Source organism: Humulus lupulus, chromosome 5 (genome assembly GCF_963169125.1).
Source record: "Humulus lupulus chromosome 5, drHumLupu1.1, whole genome shotgun sequence".
NCBI classification, from domain to species: domain Eukaryota; kingdom Viridiplantae; phylum Streptophyta; class Magnoliopsida; order Rosales; family Cannabaceae; genus Humulus; species Humulus lupulus.
In genome coordinates this window covers 10350364-10375444 of record NC_084797.1, presented here as the reverse complement: position 1 = coordinate 10375444, position 25081 = coordinate 10350364, and the positions used below count along the sequence as shown (strand labels likewise).

Below are 25081 nucleotides of genomic sequence, written 5' to 3'. Positions count from 1 at the left end.
AAAAATACTAAATAAACTAAAATATGATATTTTTTAGATATTTTATAATGACAATTGTTACACCCAGATTTCTAGCTATGTTAAATATGACCTCGAAATTTGGATTCGCAAACAAGTGGACTCATAAGGTTGGAAATATGCTCCAGGATTAAATATCGAGCCTGCAGGACATAGACGACCTCGAATATGGTGGCCTCGGAGTGTTCATGATCTCGAAAGGCAGCTCCGAGGAAGCATTCATCTTCAGGGATGACCTCGGATCAGGGGTCCTGAGCTCGACGCACATACGATTTCGAAAGTCATGTGACCTCGGGAGATATCTCTAGCTCGAAAGATGACGGGAAACCTAGGAGGCTAAAACCTTAGAGATACGTGATAACCACCTTGAATATCTATAATTGTTGTAAATACGAGATGTAATCCTCATTTATTATTGTAAATCCTCTAGAATCGTGGGATATTTTTTGGTCAGTTATACGTCCCCTGGTCTTCAGGGGTCGTTTCTTTTTATATCTGATTATAGGCATTTAAAGTCATTTATTTGATTTACACAAAAAGAGTAACTACCCAAAATATGTGGGATAGTATTCTTCGATCTTCTCTATAAATAGAGAGGCCATGCACCACCGAAATTCTGATCCTTGAGAGAAAACTCTGAAGAATTCATTCCTAAAGAATTCCCAGAGATAATCTTGAGTTTAATAACAGAGACTCGTGGATTAGGCAGATTTAACTGCTGAACTACGTAAAAATTGTGTGTTTGTATTGTCTTATTTCAATTGGCCATTATCAATTATTGTTTATGTGCTATTCTTTCACTGTTTGACGAAAAACGGCGTCAACAACAATTTTAAAAAAATAATAAAATCATATTTTTTTATAATTTAAATAAAATTTAATTAAACGTAAACTTATTTATTAAAATAATATTATATTAAACATATAATATAATTTACTGTCAATTAGTAACAAATTGATTTTTTTTTAAAAAAAACTAGCAATAAACTTAAATTTAAAACGTATAATATTTAATATTACATTAAACATATAATATATAATTTATTGTTGTTACTCCCAAATTCAAAAACGAAAACAAACATAAACTTAAACAAAAATAAATAAATTATTTAATTAAAATATGATATTTATCTGAAATTTATACGACATTAAAATAAATTTAATAAAAATAATTAATAAATTCTATAAATAAAACTAAGCAAACGTGCATATTGCACGTTAGTTGTATCTAATATCTCTTATATATAATAAGTGTGTAGATAATGAAAATTCTTAGTTTTAACGGTTTTTTATTTTTTTAATGTTAACTTTAATGGAATATTCTTATATTTAACAGAATATTCTTATATTTAATGGTAGTTTGTAAACACTTAGACTTAAATAAAATAAAATAAATAAAATAGGATATTTTTGAGATATTTTACAATAATTATTATTTAAAAATAATAAATAATTAAATAAATTAAAATATGATATTTTTCAGATATTTTACAATGATAATTATTTAAAAATAATAAATAATTAAATAAATTAAAATGTGATATTTTTGAGATATCTTACAATGATAATTATATAAAATAATAAAATCATACGTTTTATAACTTAAATAAAATTTAATTAAACTTAAACTCACTTATTAAAATAATATCATATTAAACATATAATATAATCTACTGTGAATTAACAACAATTTAAAAAAAAAAATTAGAATGAAACTTAAATTTAAAATTTATGTATAATATTTAATATTATATTAAATATATAATATATAATCTATTGTTGTCACTCCCAAATTCAAAAATTAGAATAAACATAAACATAAACTTAAACAAAAATAAATAAATTATTTAATTAAAATAGAATATTTATTTCAAAATTTATATGATATTAATATAAATTAAATAAAAATAATTAATAAATTTTGTAAATAAAAGTAAATAAACGTGCATATGCATGTTATTTGTATCTAATATATATATATATATATTTGTTGATGCGGTTCTTCGGCAACAGATAATTAAGAGAAGAGGAGAAAGAGACTAGTACTAAAAGTAGAACCGTCACAGATAGGAAATCTTTGGGGGGAAGAACTAGGTGACTCGAGACACGTTTTTAAGTGGTTCGAATGTTAAAATCCTTCTACTCCACTAGTCAATATTATTGATATTCTCTGGGTAATTGGTTTACAAAGCATATAGTTCTTCAAAGACTATTTTTTCCAACCCCTATCAACTCCCAGGGTCTCCATATTTATAGGAGAAGGCACCTGGAAGTTGGTAGGGAGGTCATCCCGTGACCTTACCATTTGTCATATCAAGTCTGTGATATTCATGATTAATTCCTAAACCTGACACACAAGTGTGGTCTAATAAGTATGGAAGGAGATATTGGGCCGCACGGCCCAACTCGTCCGTGGGTGTCTGAATACGCACGTTCCTGATGCGTGTCCGAGAAGTCAGGGGGATATCGGACACGTGATGGCAGGAATATGCACGTTTAGCTTGCGTGTTGACTTCCCATAGGGTCGGAGCTTCCTGAGAAGCTCGCTACCGGAGCAGTTCATAGCCCGGGCTTATCCGTCCGTGGCCGTTGGATGTTGTTCCCAGCTCCTGGGGCAACAAGTGCGAGCTGGAAACAGGACCCCCTCGAGCTAGAAAGGGCCCGTCCTGAAAATAGAGCCTCCGGCCTGTGGGAGCCTCGGACTAAATCATGTTTAGTCCGAGGCTCGTCCTGCTAAACAGCCCGTGGGAAAACCAGGGCGTACATCTGCCCCCCAAGCTCCTGCTCGTGGTCTATGACGTCAGATATGGGAGACCATAGTAGGGGCTTTTAGACTTCCCCCACAACCCTTCGTATTCCATGCCTTTCGCAGGCGTCTGATACGTGGAACGTCGTGGGTGGCGACGGTACACTCTACGAGAACCGCATTAAATGGCCTAGCCTACTATCCAGCCGTCGTTTCACATTTCGAGTGGAGGGTCTCCCAAGAGCCTTTTACACGTGATCCTTCCCTTGTATAAAAGGGGGTGGTCATCCCACGCACGGGCCACCTTACCATTCAAAACCTCTCAAATTTCCTTCTTTTCTCTTTGACCTTCCGAAGAACGAAACCCTCATTTCCATTGCTCTCATCCTCTCCGTTCACGAAGCTTAAGCGTACGAGTTCCTTCAAAGCCTTGGAGGCCACTGTACCAACGAAGCTCCTACCAGCGCAGCAACCTCGCTCACCATCTAACCATATACTGTAAGTTCTTCTGACCCTGTTTACTTCGAAAGCATGCCACTGTAGCTTAGGTAAAAAATATTACTGTAGCCACATGCAGGGGTTTTCTGAACTGCGTGAATACAGAGGGTGACAGCCCTTCTTAGGTTAGGGCATGCTTGCCATGGGACATCGTTTTAGAGTGTGGGTTTCATGGTGTTTCTTCAGGAACAGTTTCTGGGTAGGATCTTTAGGAATTTTGGGTGCAAAAACCGGGTAGCTTAGGGAATACGCCTCAAAAGCGGTTTTGCCCCGCATTGCTGGTTGAAACTTTCCCCCCAAGGCAATTTTTTACTCTGAGCCCTCTGACGCACGAATTCCGAGTAATCTGGGATCTGTTGAGGGCATAGGCGCGTGTTCCTTGGAACGCGTGGCACCACTCTCCACGGGCTGGGCTTACCCCAGCTCGTGTACTTAATATTTGCTTCACTCTCCTGCTTGGGTCGCCTTTGCTAAAGTGTTTTCTTTTGTTCTTAGGCGACCAGATGGCTCCAAAGAGAAATCTGCCACAGAAGAACGTGGGAAGTTCGTCTTCCCAGCAGGATAAAGGAAAAGCGGTGGTGTCCAGCTCACCAATTCCTCACTTTGGGCCGGCGGTGGAGAAGCAAGCCGAGGTGGCCCCTGACGCGTTTTTCGAGGCGGAGAGAATCGTCTCGAAGATAACCGACCAGGCAAAGATCACCAAAATCTTCCTCAACCACAACATTCCCCTGGGGATGGCCTCCGTGATCGCCCGACCTGCTGCGGATGGGGAGCGGAGCTGCACGCCGCTCGACGAGTCGTTCGCGGCCTGGAGCGGTGAACACTTCAAGGCAGGGGCCTTCCTCCCCCTGGACCAGTATTTTGCTGACTTTTTGAACTTCGTGGGGTTGGCCCCATTTCAGCTCCCCCTCAACTCATACCGTCTTCTGGCGGGATTGAGGTATTTGTTCCAAAAGCATGAGTGGGAGGTCCCCACTCCTGCTGATATTCTATATTTCTTTTGCCTCAAAGCCAGCCCGGACCAGCGGGGGCGAGGCGACGGGTTCTATTATTTAACCCGCTTCCCTAACACAGCAGCAGTCATCGAGCTGCCGAGCCATCCAAATGACTTCAAGGACCAGTTTTTCATGTCAACTAGGTTCCGCAATTGCGAACATCACTACTTCAACCGTCCTCGTAAGTGATCCTTGATTTAGTTCGCCTTTTAAAGGTTATCTTATTTTAGCTCCTCCCTTATTCCACTTCTGACTTCAACCAACCTTGCAGCCATCTACGCGAGGACCGAAAAGTCTGCGACCTTCGGGGGTCAATACGATACACTGGCGAACTTGCCCCCCAGTGAGAAAGACTACCGCGTGCTCGTGACGGACGAGACGATGGTATTCTGCAAGCTGATTTTCCCAAATCAGACTTTGAATTTGAAAAGGCCCCGGGGGCCTCCCCCAGCTCGCGACAATAGACCGATCGTTGCGGAGGAGGTCGCAGACGACGAAGGCGAGGAGGAGGGTGAAGAAGTTCCTCTCGTGAGGAACAGGAAGAGGACCTTGGAGGTCGCCCAGGGTATGGGCGAGGAGAGGGTCCGATCTAGAGCAGCCGCGGGTCCCTCCGGCCAAGGTAATCCTTACTTGTTTAAGAATGTAGATAGGGCCACTGCAGACCCCCGGCTGGTTAGGTTCAACCCTAGGCAGCTCGTCCATCGTCACCCAAGGAATCCGGACCTAGACACGCTCTTGCTCCATTGCGTTGACCAGCTCGTGCTGGACAACCAAGAGAGTCGGCCTAAGGGTACCGTAGTAGTAGATAACACCCTAGCCTTTAGGTCGGTCCTTTTTTAGGAGTATGGGACCAACTTACGCACGTGGCCAGCGCTCCAGAGGGGCATCTATGCTCCGGGGATTAGGCAGTACGTAGGAGAGTCCAGCCCCGAGTCAGAGTCGGACCTAGAACCTGCGACAGTTCGCGAGATAATCGTCTTAGGCTCCTCCAGCTCGGGGGGTAGGGCTTCCTTAGTATTCGCTTACTTATTGCCTTTAAACCTTTTGTCTCTTTCTGCATGATTGCTACCTTGTAATAACCATGTTTTTGTTCTTAGCAGAAGAGATGTCTCAGCCCGAAGGTAGTCTACGGGGCGTGGTGTTCGGCGGGAACCCCCCAGCGGGGCCGAGGCTAAAAAGGCTCCGGGAGTCCAAGAGCTCGGCAGGAACCTCCACCAAATCCCCGGCTAAGGAGAAGGAGAAAGCCCCTCCATCCCAGGGCGCGGGGGCGATCCTTCCTGTCGCCAGGACAGGACCCATGCCCCCGCCACCCCAACGATCTCCACTAGCCGTCCAGGACGGGGTAAGGGAGATCGGGAATCCGGCCACAGCAGTCCCGGATGTGCGCATCCCGGTCGATCATCAGGACCTGGAGAGGATGCCGGAAGCATTCCGGGGAACGGTATATGAGTCGGCGAGCTATGCCGTCAGCCATTTCTACAAGCTCAAGGAGAGGGAGCTCCGGGCAATTGAATCAACGAGCCCGATCCGAGTTATGGAATCTTCAATGGACATGACCCTAACGGTAAACTGTTCCATTCCTTTAAAGCTTTTAACATTCACACGCCGCCCCCTTCTCTTTTTTTTTTTATAGTTAGCTAATTTGTCCTTCCCTTCTTGCAGGGTATTGCTGCCGTGTACAGAGGCATTGCCAGGACCAAGGCCCAACTCGAGGGTATGGAGGCTGATCGCCAGACCGCGCTTCAGGAGGCCCAGGAGGCAAAAGACGCGCTGGCGGCCTCCAAAGCCGAACTGAAGAAAATCCGCTCCAAGAACCAAGAGCTTAAAAACTCCCTAACCGCGTCGCGGACGGATCTCGAGGCAGCGAAGACCGAGGCCCAGGCCGCACAGGCCGCCCTGGAAGCCGAGCGGGTCGTTTCGGAGCAGTCCTTACAAGACCTGTTCTACAACTGTTGGTCCCACAATCCGGACGCGGATTTTTCTTTCATGCCCCCGGATCTCTGGGCGTTTTTGTTGCCGAAGCTCCAAGCCCGCCTAAATAAGGAGGCTCCTCCCTCGGAGACTGGAGAGGCCTTTGCCGCGGCGGGGCAGGACGATACCGCGACCTCCAGAGGGCCAACTGATGGGGCTTAGGATACTTCTTTGGGTCTTTTGTACTCTACTTTATATTGTAATAAATTTTTTGATGAGGTACCTCCACCTCGAGACAATTTGCTCAGCTAGGTTGACATATATATATTTTTATGCATTTGGTTACAACTCATCTTTATTTTTATGAACTTAGTTCGGGTTAACCGTAATCTATATCCCGGGCTTTTTAGAGAAGAGCCACGATCTATAAATTTTAGTTAACTTCTAATTTTTCTGACCTGGTTAAAACCAGGAACTTTTTTTTTTTTTTAAAAAAAAAAACTTAGTTCGCGTCAACTTTTACCCGTATCCCGGGCTCTTTAAAGAAGAACCACGGTCAACAAATTTCAGTTAACTTCTAAGTTTTTTGACCTGGTTAAGACCAGGAACTTATTTTGAAAAACTTAGTTCGCGTCAACTTTTATCCGTATCCCGGGCTCTTTAAAGAAGAACCACGGTCAACAAATTTCAGTTAACTTCTAAGTTTTTTGACCTGGTTAAGACCAGGAACTTATTTTGAAAAACTTAGTTCGCGTCAACTTTTATCCGTATCCCGGGCTCTTTAAAGAAGAACCACGGTCAACAAATTTTAGTTAACTTCTAAGTTTTTTGACCTGGTTAAGACCAGGAACTTATTTTGAAAAACTTAGTTCGCGTCAACTTTTATCCGTATCCCGGGCTCTTTAAAGAAGAACCACGGTCAACAAATTTTAGTTAACTTCTAAGTTTTTTGACCTGGTTAAGACCAGGAACTTATTTTGAAAAACTTAGTTCGCGTCAACTTTTATCCGTATCCCGGGCTCTTTAAAGAAGAACCACGGTCAACAAATTTTAGTTAACTTCTAAGTTTTATGACCTGGTTAAGACCATGATAGGACTTAGTTTGTGATAACTCTTATCCGTAGATAAAAATTAACACCTAAGTCGTTAAGGAGACCTGGTTATATCCAGGTACCATATGCCCCCCAAGTAACTGGGAAAGGGTCTTTCGTGGTTACTTTAAAATTACTCTTGCAAATAACGAGAAACATTTGATTTTTATTTATACATGGAAGGTGACCTTCTAGGCCTTACAAATGGCTCATTGATAGTATTTCTTTAGGTGGATAGCATTCCAAGTCCGCGGGACCGCCCCTCCACCAAGTCGAGCTAACTTATAAGTTCCCTCTTTGATGACTTCGATGACCTGGTATGGTCCTTCCCAGCTTGGTCCCAAAACCCCATCTTTGGGATCTTTCCCGGCCAGGAAAACTCTCCTCAAGACCAAATCACCGACGCTAAAGGCACGTCTTTTGACCTTAGTGTTGAAGTAGCGAGTGATTTTCTGTTGATAATGGGCGAGCTGGAGTTGTGAATCCTCTCGCCTTTCATCCACTAAGTCTAAGGAGTGGCATAGGAGCTCGTGGTTCCCGTCTTGGTCGTAGGACCGGACCCTGTGTGACAGGACCTTCACCTCCACGGGGAGGACTGCTTCACTTCCAAAGGTTAGGGAGAAAGGAGTGTGACCCGTGGGAGTCCGATGTGAGGTCCTATAGGCCCACAGAACTTGGGGGAGCTGTTCTGGCCAGATCCCCTTTGCCTCATCTAGCCTCTTCTTGAGGCTTGTCTTCAGAGTTTTATTGATAGCTTCGACCTGGCCGTTTGCCTGGGGATAGGCCACGGACGAGAAGCTTTTCACAATTCCGTGCCTCTCGCAAAATTCGGTGAACAGATCGCTGTCAAATTGAGTACCATTGTCGGAGACGATCTTTTTAGGTAGGCCAAATCGACATATGATGCTTTTAACCACGAAGTCTAGCACCTTTTTCGATGTTATTGTCGCCAACGGTTCTGCTTCGGCCCACTTGGTGAAGTAGTCAATGGCTACCACGGCATAACGGACCCCGCCCTTTCCGGTGGGCAGGGCGCCTATTAGATCTATCCCCCAAACGGCGAAGGGCCAGGGAGACGAAATCATTTTTAGCTCGGTCGGAGGAGCTCGGGCAACCGCAGCGAACCGCTGACACTTGTCGCACTTTTTTACATATGAGATCGAGTCTTTGGATAGAGTCGGCCAGTAATAACCTTGCCGGAGGATCTTCAAGGCCAGGCTTTGCCCCCCAGTGTGATCTCCGCAGAATCCTTCATGAATTTCCTGCAGGATGGCCTTCGCTTCGCATGGAAGAACGCACCGGAGGAGAGGTAATGAATGCCCGCGTCGGTACAGCACCCCTTCGACTAGCGTATACCTCGGAGCTTGATAAAGGACTCGTCGCGCGTCGCTGCGTCCTTCGGGTAACTTGCCCTCGACGAGGTACTCAATAATGGGAGTCATCCAGGTCGGCCTGATGTCAATCATTTCAATATCTGCCTGTCCTCCGTCTATGCTAGGTTTCTTCAAGAACTCGACTGGCACCAACCCCAGGGTTTCTGTTTCTCCCGAGGTGGCGAGCTTGGCGAGAGCATCTGCGTTGGCGTTCTGCTCCCGGGGTATCTGTTCGATCAACCCTCGCCCAAACGCAGACAATTCGGACTTTACCTTTGCCAAATAGGCGGCCATCTTGGGACCCCGCGCCTGATACTCGCCTAGAACCTGATTCACCACGAGCTGGGAGTCGCTGAAGCATTGGACAGAGCTCGCCTTTAGCTCGCTAGCTATCCTAAGCCCAGCCAACAAGGCCTCGTACTCTGCCTCGTTGTTAGATGCCTTGAGCCCAAACCTTAGCGCAGAGTGGAATCTATGCCCCCCTGGGGATATCAGAATGATTCCGGCCCCGGAGCCGTTCTCGTTAGATGAGCCATCAACGAAGATCCTCCACGATGAGCTTGAGGAGGCGACCTGAGGTGAGTCTTCTGATGGAATCTCATGGAATCCCGCGCATTCTGCCACGAAGTCGGCCAAGGCTTGACTTTTTATGGTAGTTCGTGGAGTATAGAAATTCTCGAACTGACTGAGTTCGACCGCCCACTTCAGCAAGCGTCCCGAGGCTTCAGGCTTTTGCAAAACCTGCTTTAGAGGCTGATCGGTCATGACGTGTACAGAGTGGGACTGGAAATATGGCCTGAGTTTTCGCGAGGCCGTGATTAGGCAGAACGCCAATTTTTCCATCAATGGGTACCTTGACTCAGCTCCGAGGAGTCTCTTGCTGATGTAATAAACCGGTTTCTGAGCCTGGTCCTCTTCTCGCACCATAACGGCACTAGCCGCGTCCTCAGTTACGGCCATGTACAGGAAAATAGGCTCTCCTACCTTGGGCTTTGATAGCACAGGCGGTTCAGCCAGGTGCGCTTTTAGGTCGAGGAATGCGCTTTCGCATTCTACTGTCCATTCGAACTTCTTGTTTCCCCAGAGCAGGTTGTAGAAGGGTAAGCACTTATCGGTCGATTTGGAAATGAACCGGTTCAGTGCTGCCACCCTTCCTGTGAGGCCTTGGACATCTTTCCGCGACCTGGGGGAAGGAAGCTCGATCAGTGACCTGATCTTGTCGGGGTTTGCCTCGATTCCTCGGGTATTGACTATGAAACCCAAGAATTTCCCCGATGCGACACCGAAAGTGCACTTCTGAGGATTGAGCCTCATGCCATATTCTCGCAGTATGTTAAAGCATTCTTCCAGATCGGTGACATGGTTGCTGGCAATCTTAGACTTGACAAGCATATCATCAACGTACACTTCCATGTTTTTCCCGATCTGGTTCGCGAACATTCTGTTTACTAGCCTTTGGTAGGTAGCTCCGGCGTTCTTCAGACCGAACGACATGACCTTATAGCAATAGACATTAGTCGGGGTCATGAAGCTGGTATGTTCCTGATCTGCTGGATTCATCGCGATCTGATTGTAGCCTGAGTACGCGTCCATGAAGGACATGAGCTCGTGCCCCGCCGTAGCATCCACAAGTTGATCGATCCTTGGTAACGGAAAGCAATCCTTGGGGCAGGCTTTATTCAGGTCGGAAAAGTCGATACAGGTCCACCACTTTCCGTTGGGCTTTGGAACTAACACGGGATTGGCAACCCAAACAGGAAATTTGGCTTCGCGGATAAAGCCACATTTTTTGAGCCGGGCCACTTCTTCTTCAAGGGCTTCGGCTCGGGTTGTCCCTAAACGCCTCTGCTTTTGAGACTTGGCAGGGACGCTTTTGTCTAGGTGGAGTGTGTGCATGATTACACTCGGACTGATCCCTATCATGTCCTCGTGCGACCATGCGAATACGTCCAGGTTCTTCTTCAGAAACGTAGTTAGCTCCGCCTTTCTTCCATCGCAGAGGTTCTTTCCGAGCTTAACCGTCCGTGACGGGTTTTGTTCATCGATGCTTACCTCCTCGAGTTCTTCAATAGCTTGGAGCTCGGACCTGTCCTCGCCTACTCGGGGGTCAATGTCCTCGCTTAGGGCGAGCTCTTCGCCTTCGGAAATCTGAGGTTTTTCAATCTCGGGAGCCGCCTTGGGTCCCCGAGATTCGTCTTCATCCTGAACGGCCATCGTCACCTGCCCGGGTTTAGATTTTCCCTTCATGGAAATGCTGTAGCATTCCCTGGCAGCGAGCTGATCGCCCTTGATAGTGCAGATCCCTGTCGGAGTAGGAAATTTCATGGCGAGGTGCCGGACGGAAGTGATAGCCTCGAAAGCAATGAGCGTAGGTCGGCCCAAAATGGCGTTGTAAGCAGCGGAGCAGTCAATGACTACGAATTCGAGTAGTTTGGACACTGTTCGGGACTCGTCTCCAAGGGTGATCACTAGCTCAATCGTCCCTATCGCTGCTGATCCTTCTCCTGAAAAACCATACAGCATCATCGAGGTTGCCCTCAGCTCGGAGACGGTCAGACCCATTTTCTCTAAGGTGGATCGGAATAGGAGGTTCACCGAGCTCCCATTGTCCACTAGCACTCTCCTTACTCTCCGGTTGGCGAGCTGGACTGGTACGACCAAGGGATCGTTATGAGGGAATTGGACATGGCTTGCGTCTTCCTCCGCGAAGATGATCGGTTGTTTCTCTAATCTTTGTTGTTTTGATTGACGCTGTTCCGGGACGAACTCCGCTCCATTGTGGGCTTTCAACTCATTCACATACCTCTTCTGGGCGCCTCTGCTCGTGCCAGCCATGTGTGGTCCTCCAGAGATGGTGGAGATCTCCCCCTCGACCGCGGGGGGAAGGACGTCTTGATCTACCCGAGGTCCGGACTGACTGACTGGGACCTCCGGAGCGGGTCGACTTGCCGGGACCCTATTTCGCGAGTATTGCGCCAATGGACCTGCTCGGATTAGAGTCTCGATTTCATCTTTGAGGTGCCTGCAGTCGTCGGTATTGTGCCCGATGTCGTTATGAAAACGTCAGAATTTGGAAGCGTCTCTCTTTCCCTTAGGGTGTTTTAATGGCTCCGGCCTTTTCCAGGGGACTTGCGTAGCGTTGGCCAGGAAAATATTCTCTCTGGTCTGGGTGAGCTCGGTATACGCTGTGAACACGGGCTTGAATTTATCCACGGACTTATTCTTCTTTTGACCGTGCTGGCTGTTTTCACCATTTCCTTTTCTTTTGCCGCCACCGGGCTGGTTACTCTGCGTGACGTCGGGAGTCGCCACTACGATCTCTGTTCCCGTCCCAGCGGGCTTCTCGAGGACCTGGCTGGTCCCTGCGGCTGAAGCTTCAGCTTCTTCCAAGTTTATCCACTCTTGGGCTCTGTTAAGGAATTCACTAACCGAGCTGACCCCCCTCCTTTGAATATCCTTCCACAGATCTCCGCCGACTAGGATCCCGGTCCTCATAGCCATGAGTTTGGAGCTGTCGTCGGCGTCTCTGGCTCGAGCAGCGACATTTGCAAATCTGCTCAAGTAGGCTTTTAGCGTCTCTCCAGGTTGCTGTCTCACGTTAGCTAGGGAGTCGGCCTGGACCCTGGCGGCCTGAGAGGCGCGGAATGCCCTCTTGAAGTCAACCGAAAAGGTCTTCCAGGAGCTGATTGACTGCCTTTTACTTTGCTTGAACCACTGCCTGGCAGGTCCAGTTAGGGTGGAAGGAAAGATCAAGCAACGAAGCTCTGGTCCGATGTTATGAGCCATCATTAGGGTGTTGAACATCCCTAAGTGGTCAGATGGGTCTCCATCCCCGTTGAACTTTGACAAGTGAGGCATACGAAAGCCAGAAGGGTATGCCGTTGCTGCTATAGTGGGGGCGAAGAGTTCCATCTCATCCCCTGAATCATATTCGTCTTTTTCTTTCTCCGACAGGAGCTTCTTCATTAGCTCCTCCATCTGAGTTAAGCGCTCTAGGGTTTTGTCCTGAGATCTTGGGTTATTCCGGGGATGTTCAACAGCTCCGGACCCGTTGTACATATTAGGCGGGTTGTTGCCCCTCCTATCTTGAGATAGGTCATTTGGGGCATTCCCGCCGTTACGTACTTCGGATCGGACCCCAACTGAGCGGGCCTGGCTACCATCCCTAACTCGATCCTCTCTGTGAGAGTTGAGGCGATCTCGAAGGTCGCCTCCCTGGGTAGTATGGTGACTTTGTGCTGAACTTAGCCGCTGGCGCAGGTCTCCTCCCGAAAGATCACTCCGTGCACTGCCGGTCCAGTGACTCCTGCTGGACAGACTCGGAGTGCGTCTTTGGCGGCCATGACCTGATCCTTCCTCCGGCACCCTGCCGCGCCAGGAGGGTCCGGCTGACGGCGGGCCCCTCCTGCTATTCCCGTAGGTCGGGATTTCTCGGATGGTCTGAGGAGACGGATATCTGATGGGAGAAGGAGGATGCCTGACCGGAGAAGCGATCCTAGTGCTGTCAGGACGGACTAAATTAGGTGGGGGCCTCTCGGCCCTGCCAGCTTGCTGGTTTCACGCTGGGCGAGCTGGACGAGGAACTGGACGTTCTTCGGGGACGGACTGACGTCTGCGGATCTCCTCGGCCCTTCTTTGGGAATTTCCTCGATCTCTTCTGGGCATCCTCGAGGAAGGCTGAGAGCTAGGGGTTGACGTCCTAACCGAACGGCTGTACTGCTGCTATTCGGTCCGAGGCATTCCCCTGAAGTTCGCCTCTTGATGGTGTGATGAAGGGGTGGAGTTGGCTGCAGGGAGTCTACCCGAACGGCTATGCCTGGACCGATTACTCCGGCGAGACTTAGGAGTCTCGCCTTGCCTCTCTCCAACGTTACCGTTGGTTGTGAGAGGGGGTAGTCGATTCAGAATATCCTGGATTTGCTGACCAGCTGCTGCTAACTGGCTCCTCAGCTGAGCATTCTCCATCTCCACCGCAGTGTAATAACATGGATTCGGATTAGGCGGTCGGGGCACTGAACTACCAGTGTCGTCTTGGCCCGCCGGCTGCTTTCCTGGCCTCTGCTGGACTTCAGGAACTTGCTCATCAGGGAGGGCAACATGGCGGGCCTCCTGCCCATCATGCTGTTCTGTCTCGTTGCCATGTTTGGATCGAGTGGTCACCATAGTTGTATGTTTGTGGTAGTACTAATCGGACTTGCTCTCAATGAAAGCACCAAACTGTTGACGCGGTTCTTCGGCAACAGATAATTAAGAGAAGAGGAGAAAGAGACTAGTACTAAAAGTAGAACCGTCACAGATAGGAAATCTTTGGGGGGAAGAACTAGGTGACTCGAGACACATTTTTAAGTGGTTCGAAGGTTAAAATCCTTCTACTCCACTAGTCAATTTTATTGATATTCTCTGGGTAATTGGTTTACAAAGCATATAGTTCTTCAAAGACTATTTTTTCCAACCCCTATCAACTCCCAGGGTCTCCATATTTATAGGAGAAGGCACCTGGAAGTTGGTAGGGAGGTCATCCCGTGACCTTACCATTTGTCATATCAAGTCTGTGATATTCATGATTAATTCCTAAACCTGACACACAAGTGTGGTCTAATCAGTATGGAAGGAGATATTGGGCCGCATGGCCCAACTCGTCCGTGGGTGTCTGAATACGCACGTTCCTGATGCGTGTCCGAGAAGTCAGGGGGATATCGGACACGTGATGGCAGGAATATGCACGTTTAGCTTGCGTGTTGACTTCCCATAGGGTCGGAGCTTCCTGAGAAGCTCGCTACCGGAGCAGTTCATAGCCCGGGCTTATCCGTCTGTGGCCGTCGGATGTTGTTCCCAGCTCCTGGGGCAACAAGTGCGAGCTGGAAACAGGACCCCCTCGAGCTAGAAAGGGCCCGTCTTGGAAATAGAGCCTCCGGCCTGTGGGAGCCTCGGACTAAATCATGTTTAGTCCGAGGCTCGTCCTGCTAAACAGCCCGTGGGAAAACTAGGGCATACAATATTAAAATGCAAATGAGTCATTGTTGAAATTCCCAACCTAATAAAAAATTTCAATCTCATCCCTCCTAAGAATTAAGCCATGAGGAGACTTAAATAAGGACGAAGACGAGGATGGAGATGGGGTCATAGAATGAATTCCATGTTTTCCTCATTTTGGCCTCATCTCTACTCTATTATTCTTATATCAAACAACTTAAAGAACATATCACATCTTCTCCATTATTCCTACCCCTCATACCTTTTAAATTCTCTATCATGATTTCAATTTTAAGCTTCATGTATTATTACATTTTTATTTCTAAGAGTTAGTTTTTGTTTTAAACTATGCAAATCTAGTCAAAAATTAACATATAAAGAAGTAATTTTGTATTTTAATTTTTTTAAATGGCTAATTTAGCCAAAGAGATAAATAACCTTTTAAGATTTATGATAAACTAATCACGAATCCTATATTATTAAATTTGTAACATAAATTGAACTTGTCCTAAATTCATTCATACACTTTAAAAAAAACTAACAAATATTGGAGTTCATAATAAGTTTAATGACCTAAAAATTACATAAAAAAACATGTTTAGCAATCATTTTGCTAATTGACTAAAAAAATCATATCCTAATTTTTTTTCTTCTTTTAATTATTATTACTATATTTTTGTTTTCAAATAGTTGGATGAAAATTGAAACCTGCATAAAAGTCTAGAAAAGTCATATATATAAAAGCTATCAACATTAAAAAAAAATCAATTGAGAGCCATTATAAACATTAATTATATATTGTGATATTTGCAGCAAAAATAACTAAAATCATTATGTTTCTAGCACTTAAGTACCTAAGTTATCTTTTTGGCAGTGAAAATACATTTCGTCCATGTTTTGATGTAGTTTAGTGAATCTGTTTGTTTCGTCATCCAGTCCGCCACTATAGTGTAAAATTTACTTATAACTTGGGTATTTTTGCTGCAAATATATCTAAAATTAGGTATTTTTACCGCAAATATCTATTTAATTTGAGACTTTCGCTTACGTGTCACAATCGAACTTAATGGTGAGAATTGACGATGATACTAAACTACACCAAAACATAGACAGATACTTTCGTCGCTAAAAAAATAACTTAAGTACTTAAGTACTACAAACATAATAAATTAGTTTCACCTCAACTATCCCATATTAATTTATGGTTGAGCAATAGAATGTCCCAATCCAAATGAATAAAGCAATAAAAATGTGCTTTTGTGGTAGCTGACGTGGCATTCTTGTGTCCTTCAAAAATAAAAGTGTTCTATTCTGATTTATTAAAGATAAGGCTTATCTTTTTCTTTCTAAGATGAGTTATTCTTCTATTCACACATGACCCCCAAAAAAATTAAAGTGATCCTTAAAAGAAAAAAAGAAAAAGAGACCATAGTTTTGTCTTGTCTTCTCATGATTTCAAAATATCTGTTTATTTAAGCACATAACAGGTATAGTCCATCTTAAATAAAACTCAACACAAAAGTGTTTGTCTCATATTTTCTTATAGCTTCTATCCACTTTCACTTTTCTTGATTAACAAGTAAGTTGGATAATTTCTCCATATAAAGGCTATCTGTCTCTTGTTCTTATCTCATCTCATCTTTGTGTTATAATAGCTATAATTTAAGAAGAAGAGGAAGCTGTTTAGGCTGCAATGGCTGCTGGTACAGTTTCTATAACACTGCCTGTTGTGGCTGCTGCTATTGGTCTTTACTTATGTGATAGAAGAAGCCCTTCCAAGACTAATAAGGTAACCAGAAAAGAAAGAAGCAATTTGTATTTTACTGTTTTATATCATTTTTTATAAACATTTTCATCCACTTTTGGTATAAGGAAATCAAGGCTGATGGATCTTCATACTTGTAATGTGCAGGAATCTGGAGATAGGATTCGAAGTTCGATCGAAACTATTGTGTCTAAAGCAAGATTAATGGAGGTCAAAACTACTATGATACCAAAGTTTGCTCCTCAGTTTGATGGGTTGGATTGTTTTGAGACCTTTGTTGCTTGATAAATATTTAGTAATGTTATTTGGTTGTTGGGATGAAGAGATCCTGCAGAGAAAGAAATTGTGTCATCATCTCATGGATGGTGTTTAGGAACATGATATATATATATTGGAGAATTCCCCATTTATATGTGTATATATATGTGATATTTTTAAGATTATCATTGAAGAGATGTAATTTATTATGGATTATGTAATGAAAAGCTTAAAACTCAATGACAAGTTGGTTCATATTTTTTGTTGGGTTCTTTGTCATCATTGTAATATACTAAATTAGCAAATTTATGGAAATATCTTTTTTATTTAAAGGTATTTAAATTCTTTGTTTATTGTGATTTTGGGGTTTAAATATCATGCATCATTTGGTGGGATTTGCAAATATTCATTATTTATATTTATAATAAAAATAATTTTTTTATCATCTATGTGATATTTGGTTTGAGACAAAAATTTTGTGGATAAATTTATATTAAGAAAATTAGTTAGGGGTAAAAAAAAAGGCTAACTTTGCCATTTAAGAGGCATTTGAAGGCAATGTTAAAAGTGAAGGGACAAAATCATACTACTAACAAAAGTGAGGGCAAATCGACTAATTGTTCTTCTATTTTTTATTGGTTGTTTTTTTTTAGTGAATTGATTTGTATGCCCTTTGGCTAAATAATATTTTTAATTGGTTTTACTTCTCATTTCAATTTTATCACTTATATATAAAAAAAAGGTCATGTCAATTTTGCTTTAAATGTGTTATTAGTTTTATTTATTATGTTTTTATGTGATACAAAATAGAAATGTAACTTTGTCACACATTAATAAGAAAGTAAACTATTTTAGGAATGGGTGTAACCATTCATTTTCTTATTAATTATTAAATAAAAATTATAAATTAAAATAGTTTTTGCTAATACGTTATAGATTAGTTTGTTAGTTTGTGTGCACTCTAACTATATAATAATAAATTTATTTTGATTGGAAATAAACTATTAATATTTAACAAAAAATTAATTGAAAAGCAATTAAATAGATTAATTTATGGTTGATCAATACAGTCTCTATACAAAAGAATAAAGCAACAAAAATATGCTTATGAAAACAACCGCCCAACTAGCGTGGTATTTTAATTTAGGATTTATACATTTTTAAATTATGTATTTTACTTTATTATCTGTTTGGACACTGTGTTTTGATAAATTATTTTTTGGACCCTGTGTTTTGTAAAATAGTTCAAATAAGCCTCTAAAACTGATTTTAATGAACAAAAAAATAAGTATAATACCACAGTTCTTAAGCAGAATGACTGTATTTTTGTTCTGAGTTGTTAGTTTGATGAATTATTTGTTATTTTAATTCAAAAAACTTTGATCAAAATCGAGTTTATGGGTCTATTTGAACTATTTTAGAAAATATATGGTCTAAAAAATAATTTATCAAAATACAAAGTCCAAACAGGTAATGAGCCAAAACACATGTTAAAAAAACATAAACCCTTTAATTTATTAAGATTGGCTTATCTTTTTCTTTCCAAAGGTCAGATAACAAAAGCATCCATAAAGCATCCTTCTATTCATATACACATCACCCAAAAAAATAAAAGTGACCCTTAAAAGAAAAAATAGACCATAGTATTCAAAATATCTGTTATCTAAGTATCTAATAGGCACCGTCCATCTGAAATAAAACTCAGCACAAAAGTGTTTATATCATGTTTTCTTAGCTTCTGTCCTTCATTTTCACTTTTCTTGATTAACAAGTTAGCTCATATTCCTTTGCTTTACTCTAATAATTTCTCCATATAAAGGCAATCCATCATTGAAAGAATATCATTAACTCTCTTATTCTTATCTCATCACAGTGTTAAACTAACAAATTAAGAAGAAGAGGTAGCTCTATAGGCTGCAATGGCTGCTGGTACAGTATCTATAACTCTCCCTGTTGTGGCTGCTGTTGTTGGTCTTTACTTATGTGATAGAAGCCCTTTCAAGACTAATAAGGTAACCAAAAAAGAAAGAGGCAATTTGTATTTCACTATTATACATCATTTTTTTGGTAACATGGATTTTCATACTTGTAATGTTCAGGAATCTGGAGATGGGATTCGAAGTTCGATCGAAACTATTGTGCCTAAAGCAAGATTAATGGAGGTTAAAACTACTAAGATGCCAAAGTTTGCTCCTCAGTTTGATGGGTTGGATTGCTTTGAGACTTTTATTGCTTGATAAATATAAAGTTCTGTTATTTGGTTGTTGGGATGAAGAGATCCTGCAGACAAAGAAATTGTGTCACCATCTCATGGATGGTGTTTGGGAACATGATATATGTGATTTTTTTTTTAAGATTATCATTGAAGAGATGTAATTTCTTATGGATTATGCAATGAAAAGCTTAGTATTAAACTCAATAACAAGTTAGTTCATATTCTTTGTTGGGTTCTTTGTCTTCATTGTAATATATTAAATTGGCAAATTTATGAAAATATATTTTTTATTTAAAAGTTGTTTTAATTTATTTTATTGTGATTCCAAGGTTTAAATATCTTGGATTATTTGGTGGGATTTGTAAATATTCATTATTTATATTCACAATATATTTATAAAATGAATTTTTATCTTGGTTTTATAAAGAAAATATTACGTGACTTATCTGAATTCATTTCTGGATTTTTTTGTTAATTTTCGTACTCTCTAAGTATGGTCGAGGGTAGAAAATAAAAATCTTGGAGAGGTTATTGCTTATTTTCTATTTTTAGAAAATTCTTATTTGACTCAGGTATAAGTTGTCCCCGCAATTTTCATCAATAAAGAATATCATCAAATATTCTTGCTTTTATTGTGAATTCTTTCTTAGCCCTTCAGAGCATGAAATTGTTTCTACAAATAGGCTACTAGAGCTTTGAGAAAAATTGAACTCCTTGGTGTATTGTTTTGTTGAGTGAATTGTAATATTTGTGAGAGTTCATAGTTTGTATTCAAGGTCACACTGTTCACGTGATCTTGTAGTATATTGAGTGCTTAGTTTACGGTGTGTCTATGTCACATTCATCGTGAGCGAATACCGTTTGTAATTTGAACACAATTCTTAAGGTCTTCGAGAGGAGATTTTTCTAACTATTTAATAATAATATTAGCCAACAAAAAATCATAGTCAACTTCTATAAATAATAGGTAAAAGATGAATAATTTTTTTGTTTTAATTTAGATAATAATTGAATAAAAAAATTAATTGTAAGGTCAAATTTATAATAGAAGTAAAATTTTAGGATAAAACTAAAATATGTTTATCATCTAAGTGATATTTGGTTTTAGACAAAAAGTTTGTGGATAAATTTATATTAAGAAAATTAGTTATGAGGTAAAAGAAGACTAACTTTGTCATTTATGAGGCATTTGAAGACAATGTCAAAAATGATTTGACAAAATCATATTACTAACAAAAATGAGGAAGTAAATTGACTAATTGTTCTTCTATCTTTTATTGGTTGTTTTTTTAGCGGCTAATGAATTGATTTGTATGCCCTTTGGCTAAATAATCTTTTTAACTGGTTGTACTTTATCATTTCAATTTGATCACTTATATATATAAAAAAAGTTCATGTCAATTTTGCTTTAAATGTGTTAATAGTTTTATTTATTATGTTTTTATGTGATACAAAATAGAAATGTAACTTTGTTCCACATTAATAAGAGAGTAAACTTTTCTCACCGTTCTCTCTTATTTCTTTCTCATTTTGGGAATGGATGTAACTATTCCTTTTCTCATTAATTATTAAATAAAAATTATAAATTAATATAATGTTTGCTAATATGTTATAGATTAGTTTGTGTGCACTTCAATACAATGTCCCTATCCAAAAGAATAAAGCAGCAAAAATATGCTTGTGGAAACAGCCGTCCAACTGACGTGGCATTCATTTGTTTTTCAAAATTAAAAATATTGTATTTTGATTTATTAAGATTCTCATCTTTTTCTTTCCAAAGGTCAGATAACAAAAGCATCCATAAAAACTTTTTCTTCTATTCATATACACATCACCCAAAAAAAAATAAAAGTGACCCTTAAAAGAAAAAATAGACCATAGTATTCAAAATATCTGTTATCTAAGTATCTAACAGGTACCGTCCATCTGAAATAAAACTCAGCACAAAAGTATTTATCTCATGTTTATTATGCTCAACAAGATGTAATTATTTACCAATTTCGTTTCATATGCCACATCAATGATATGAACACATATATGTTACAATATTATTCGTCTTGTGGACCTTATACTCTTTCTTTCTTACTTACTAATTCTTGTTTCTTGCAAATGGTTGTCGCTATTGTTAAACAATCTAAAGAAACAACAGAAAAATCAAAGATAAATGAAAATTAGGATTTCTTATATATTGAAATATCATAATACAATCACCAACAATATTGAAATATCATTATGCAATCACATGTAATTAAAGTTCACAAAAATAAATTATATATTAGCCTAATAAAAGTAAATAATTTTAAATATCTAAAACTAAATAACCATGAATATCTTTGTTAAGGCATAATACAGGAGACTAATTAATATATATAAATTAGCAGTCTATTTGTCTAGGACAAGCCAGTAAGGGTGACCACGATTGTATGCTTTTTCCTTTTTTCACCTTTCTGTTTTGCCTTGTTATTTGTGCTTTCTATTACATAGCCGTTTGGCTCATTGCCACACGTCAGTAGGCTAGAGGCCTTCTCCTTGGTTGTAATGATTGTATTCCTCATACAAAGATATATATATACAGAGTACTCTGGCTCTCAATTCTTTGAGCTGAGTTTACAAATATTGTGTAAATACCATTTCTTAACTTGGTATCAGAGCAGAATTGCTCACGCAGCCATGTCGTCTGGGACCAGTCACTCTGCACCTGCTGTTTCGCCTGCTGCACCTCCTGCTGTTGGCACAGGCCCTGTCCCGACCAGCTCCCCCTTGGCCAGCTCTCCACCGACTGGACCAAGTGCTTTTCCATCTACACCTTTTGGTAATACCCTCTCTCAACCTTTTGGTTTTAAGTTGGATCGTAATAATTATACTCTGTGGAAAACAATGGTATCAACCATTATCAGGGGTCATCGGTTGGATGGCTATATCAATGGGCTGAAGCCGGCTCCTCCTGAATATGTTTCTGCTGGTGTTTCCTCTACTGAGGACCGTCCTGGGTTTGGTGTTTGTCCAAATCCTGCTTATGAACAGTGGGTTGTGTGTGATCAGTTACTCATGGGCTGGTTATATGGTTCCATGTCTGAATCTATTGCTACCGAAGTTATGGGTTGCACCTCGACTCGTACTCTCTGGGTTGCTCTCGAAAACTTGTTTGGTGCACATTCTAAGGCTAGAATGGATGAACTCCGAGATAAGATCCAACTCACTCCTAAAGGAGGAACCCCCATGGTCGACTATCTTCGTCAGAAAAGGACCTGGGCCGATATGCTTGCCTTGGCTGGGGACCCTTACCCAGAAACCCACCTTACAGCTAATGTTCTCCGGGGTCTTGATGTCGAATATCTTCCCATTACGGTTCAGATCGAGGCTCGGGAATCGATCTCTTGGCAGGAGCTTCAAGAACTCCTCCTTAGCTTCGACACGAAGCTGAAACGTCTTCAATCGCAGACTACCCGCTCTGCTCTCACATTGAACGTCGCTCCGTCGGCGAATCTTGCTCACAAGCCCTCTGACTCTCCCGTGTTTCCTGGTCGTCATCCTGGCACTCACTATCGTGGTGGCAGAGGCTCCACATCGAGGGGTGGTCAATACCGTGGCCGTCATCCTGGCGGTCGTGGATCTGGTAGAAACTCAAAACCCACTTGCCAGGTATGTGGTCGATATGGGCACTCTGCTGCATTTTGCTACAATCGGTATGACTCTAGCTTCATGGGTACTCCTCCTTCTAATGGTTTTTCTGGTCAAAGTGATGAGAAGAAAATGCCCTCTGCGTATATTGCTTCTCCTGAAACAGTGGATCATATGGGTTGGTATGCTGACAGTGGTGCGACTAATCATATCACAACTACTGGAGAGGATATGGTGCATCGATTCAGCTATGGAGGCAGTGATAAATTGACTGTGGGAAATGGTAATCAACTCCCCATTACTCATACAGGTTCAGGTTTACTAAACTCTTCTACTGGCTCTTCTCTTTTGTTGAAAGACATGCTTCATGTTCCTGCCATAACAAAGAATCTAATTAGTGTCTCTAAACTCACAGCAGATAATAAAGTGTTTATTGAGTTTTACTCTACTGTTTGTTATGTGAAGGACATCAAAACAAAGAGAGTAATACTGGAGGGGAGGCTTAGAGATGGATTGTATCAACTTGATGTTCCAACTACTAAAGCTTCTGAAGGACGTTTGGCCGAGGAAAATAAAGACAAGTTGGATTCTACGTTTTCTCCATTTGTTGCAATTTCTACCTCTGATGTAAATCATGTTTCAGATTGTATTTCAGTTAGAGACTTATGGCATAGACGATTGGGGCATCCCTCTCTTAGGATTCTCAATCAAGTTTTAAATTCTGCTAATGTAAAACTGTCAATGAATGTGATAATTATGCAAAGACACAATCCATAAAACCCAAATGAGAGATAGCAAAAAGATGAAGAGAGAAAAGGGAGGCTAGAGTGTATTGCAAAAATAGAGAGAATGTATTCTAGGTTACAAAACTTATAAGCCAAGCCTTTTATATAAGGCAAAAGATATAAAATAACAATAATTAAGAAAAGACTAAAATACCCTCAAATAATAACTCTAACACCCCCCCTCAAACTCACGATGCAGCAACAATAAGCATCGAGAGTTTGCCAACTAGAAATTGAAAACGAGAAATAGAATGAGACTTAGTAAAAAAGTCAGCAATCTGTAAAGAAGAAGGAACAAAAGGCAAAGTGATAGTGCCAAGCTTCAGGTGGTGACGAGTGAAGTGACAATCAATCTCAATGTGCTTGGTGCGTTCATGAAAAACTGAGTTGTGAGCAATCTGGATGGCACTCTGATTATCACAATACATAGGAGTGGGTTGAGAATGACATACACCCATATCTACAAGCAGCCATCTTAACCAAACAATTTCTTTGGTAGTAGATGACATAGCGCAGTACTCTGCTTCAGTGGAAGATTGGGAGACAACAGTTTGTTTCTTACTTTTCCAAGAAATAAGAGAATCACCCAAAAAGATACAGAAACCAGTAACAGACTTCCGATCCGTGGGATCACGACCATGATCAGCATCAGAGTATGCACGCAGCTCCAAGGAAGAAGTGGAGGGAAGCAAAAGGCTTTGGAAGATAGTACCCCGAAGATACCTCAAAATGCGAAGAACAGCTGCCCAGTGAACAGTAGTAGGAGAGGCAACAAATTGACTAACAATGTGAACAGCATATGCAATGTCGGGGCGAGTGATAGTGAGATAAACCAAACTGCCAACAATAGTGCGATACAAAGTAGGATCATGCAAGGGAGTGCCATCAGAAGGAGAATACTGAACATTGAGCTCAAAAGGAGTGGCAACTACTTTTGTATCTGTAAGACGAGCACGGTCAATAATGTCAGAAGTGTATTTTGACTGAGAAAGAAGATAGCCTTTTGGGGAGAAGACAACTTCAATACCCAGAAAATACCGAAGAGGCCCCAAATCCTTCATCTCAAACTGAGAAGCTAATTGAGACTTTAACACTGCAATTCCATCTAAATCATCACCAGTAATGATCATATCATCAACATATAAGGAAAGGAGAATACGACCTGCATTGGTACACTTAACAAATAGTGCTGAGTCATGATTACTTGAGAGAAACCCAAGAGAAGTAACAACATTGGAGAATTTCTCAAACCATGCTCGAGGAGCCTGTTTGAGACCATACAGAGCTTTCTTAAGCTTACAAACTTCTCCATGATTGTGAGGGACCCCAGGAGGAGGAACCATGTAGACCTCTTCATGTAAATCGCCATTCAAGAAAGCATTCTCAACATCCAACTGAGATATATTCCACTGACGAGCAGATGTAACTGCTATAAGAGCACGGACAGTAGTCATTTTTGCAACAGGAGCAAAAGTTTCCTCAAAATCCATACCATACTGTTGAGAAAATCCCTTAGCTACCAATCTAGCTTTGTAGCGTTCAACAGACCCATCAGACTTGGTCTTGATTTTATAAACCCAACGAGAACCAATTGTATGTTTACCAGGAGGTAAAGATACCAAATCCCAAGTATCTGTCTTGTGCAAAGCTGAAAGTTCCTCATTCATAGCATGCTGCCAAAGAGGGTCAGTAACTGCTTCTTTATAGGATAAAGGCTCAGAGAGATAATGAATAGACGCTAAAAACGAAGTGAAAGGGATAGAATAAGACGAATAAACAAAATGTGGTAGTTTAGTAGACTTACGAGTGCGCTGAGGATAGCGAGGAGGATC

The 25081-nt window shown here is 41.5% G+C and overlaps 2 protein-coding genes across 2 annotated transcripts; both read left to right on the top strand.

Moving 5' to 3' along the window:
• Nucleotides 1–1971: 1971 nt before the first annotated feature.
• Nucleotides 1972–6649, top strand: LOC133834394 (uncharacterized). The gene is made up of 2 exons (XM_062263993.1): nucleotides 1972–5821; nucleotides 5920–6649. Exons 1-2 carry the CDS (start codon nucleotides 5339–5341, stop codon nucleotides 6388–6390), a joined length of 954 nt encoding a protein of 317 aa, XP_062119977.1. The 5' UTR covers nucleotides 1972–5338; the 3' UTR covers nucleotides 6391–6649.
• A 16037-nt stretch (nucleotides 6650–22686) lies between these two features.
• LOC133834389 (uncharacterized) lies at nucleotides 22687–23333 on the top strand. The gene is made up of 2 exons (XM_062263988.1): nucleotides 22687–22774; nucleotides 22930–23333. Exons 1-2 carry the CDS (start codon nucleotides 22745–22747, stop codon nucleotides 23239–23241), a joined length of 342 nt encoding a protein of 113 aa, XP_062119972.1. The 5' UTR covers nucleotides 22687–22744; the 3' UTR covers nucleotides 23242–23333.
• Nucleotides 23334–25081: the final 1748 nt, after the last annotated feature.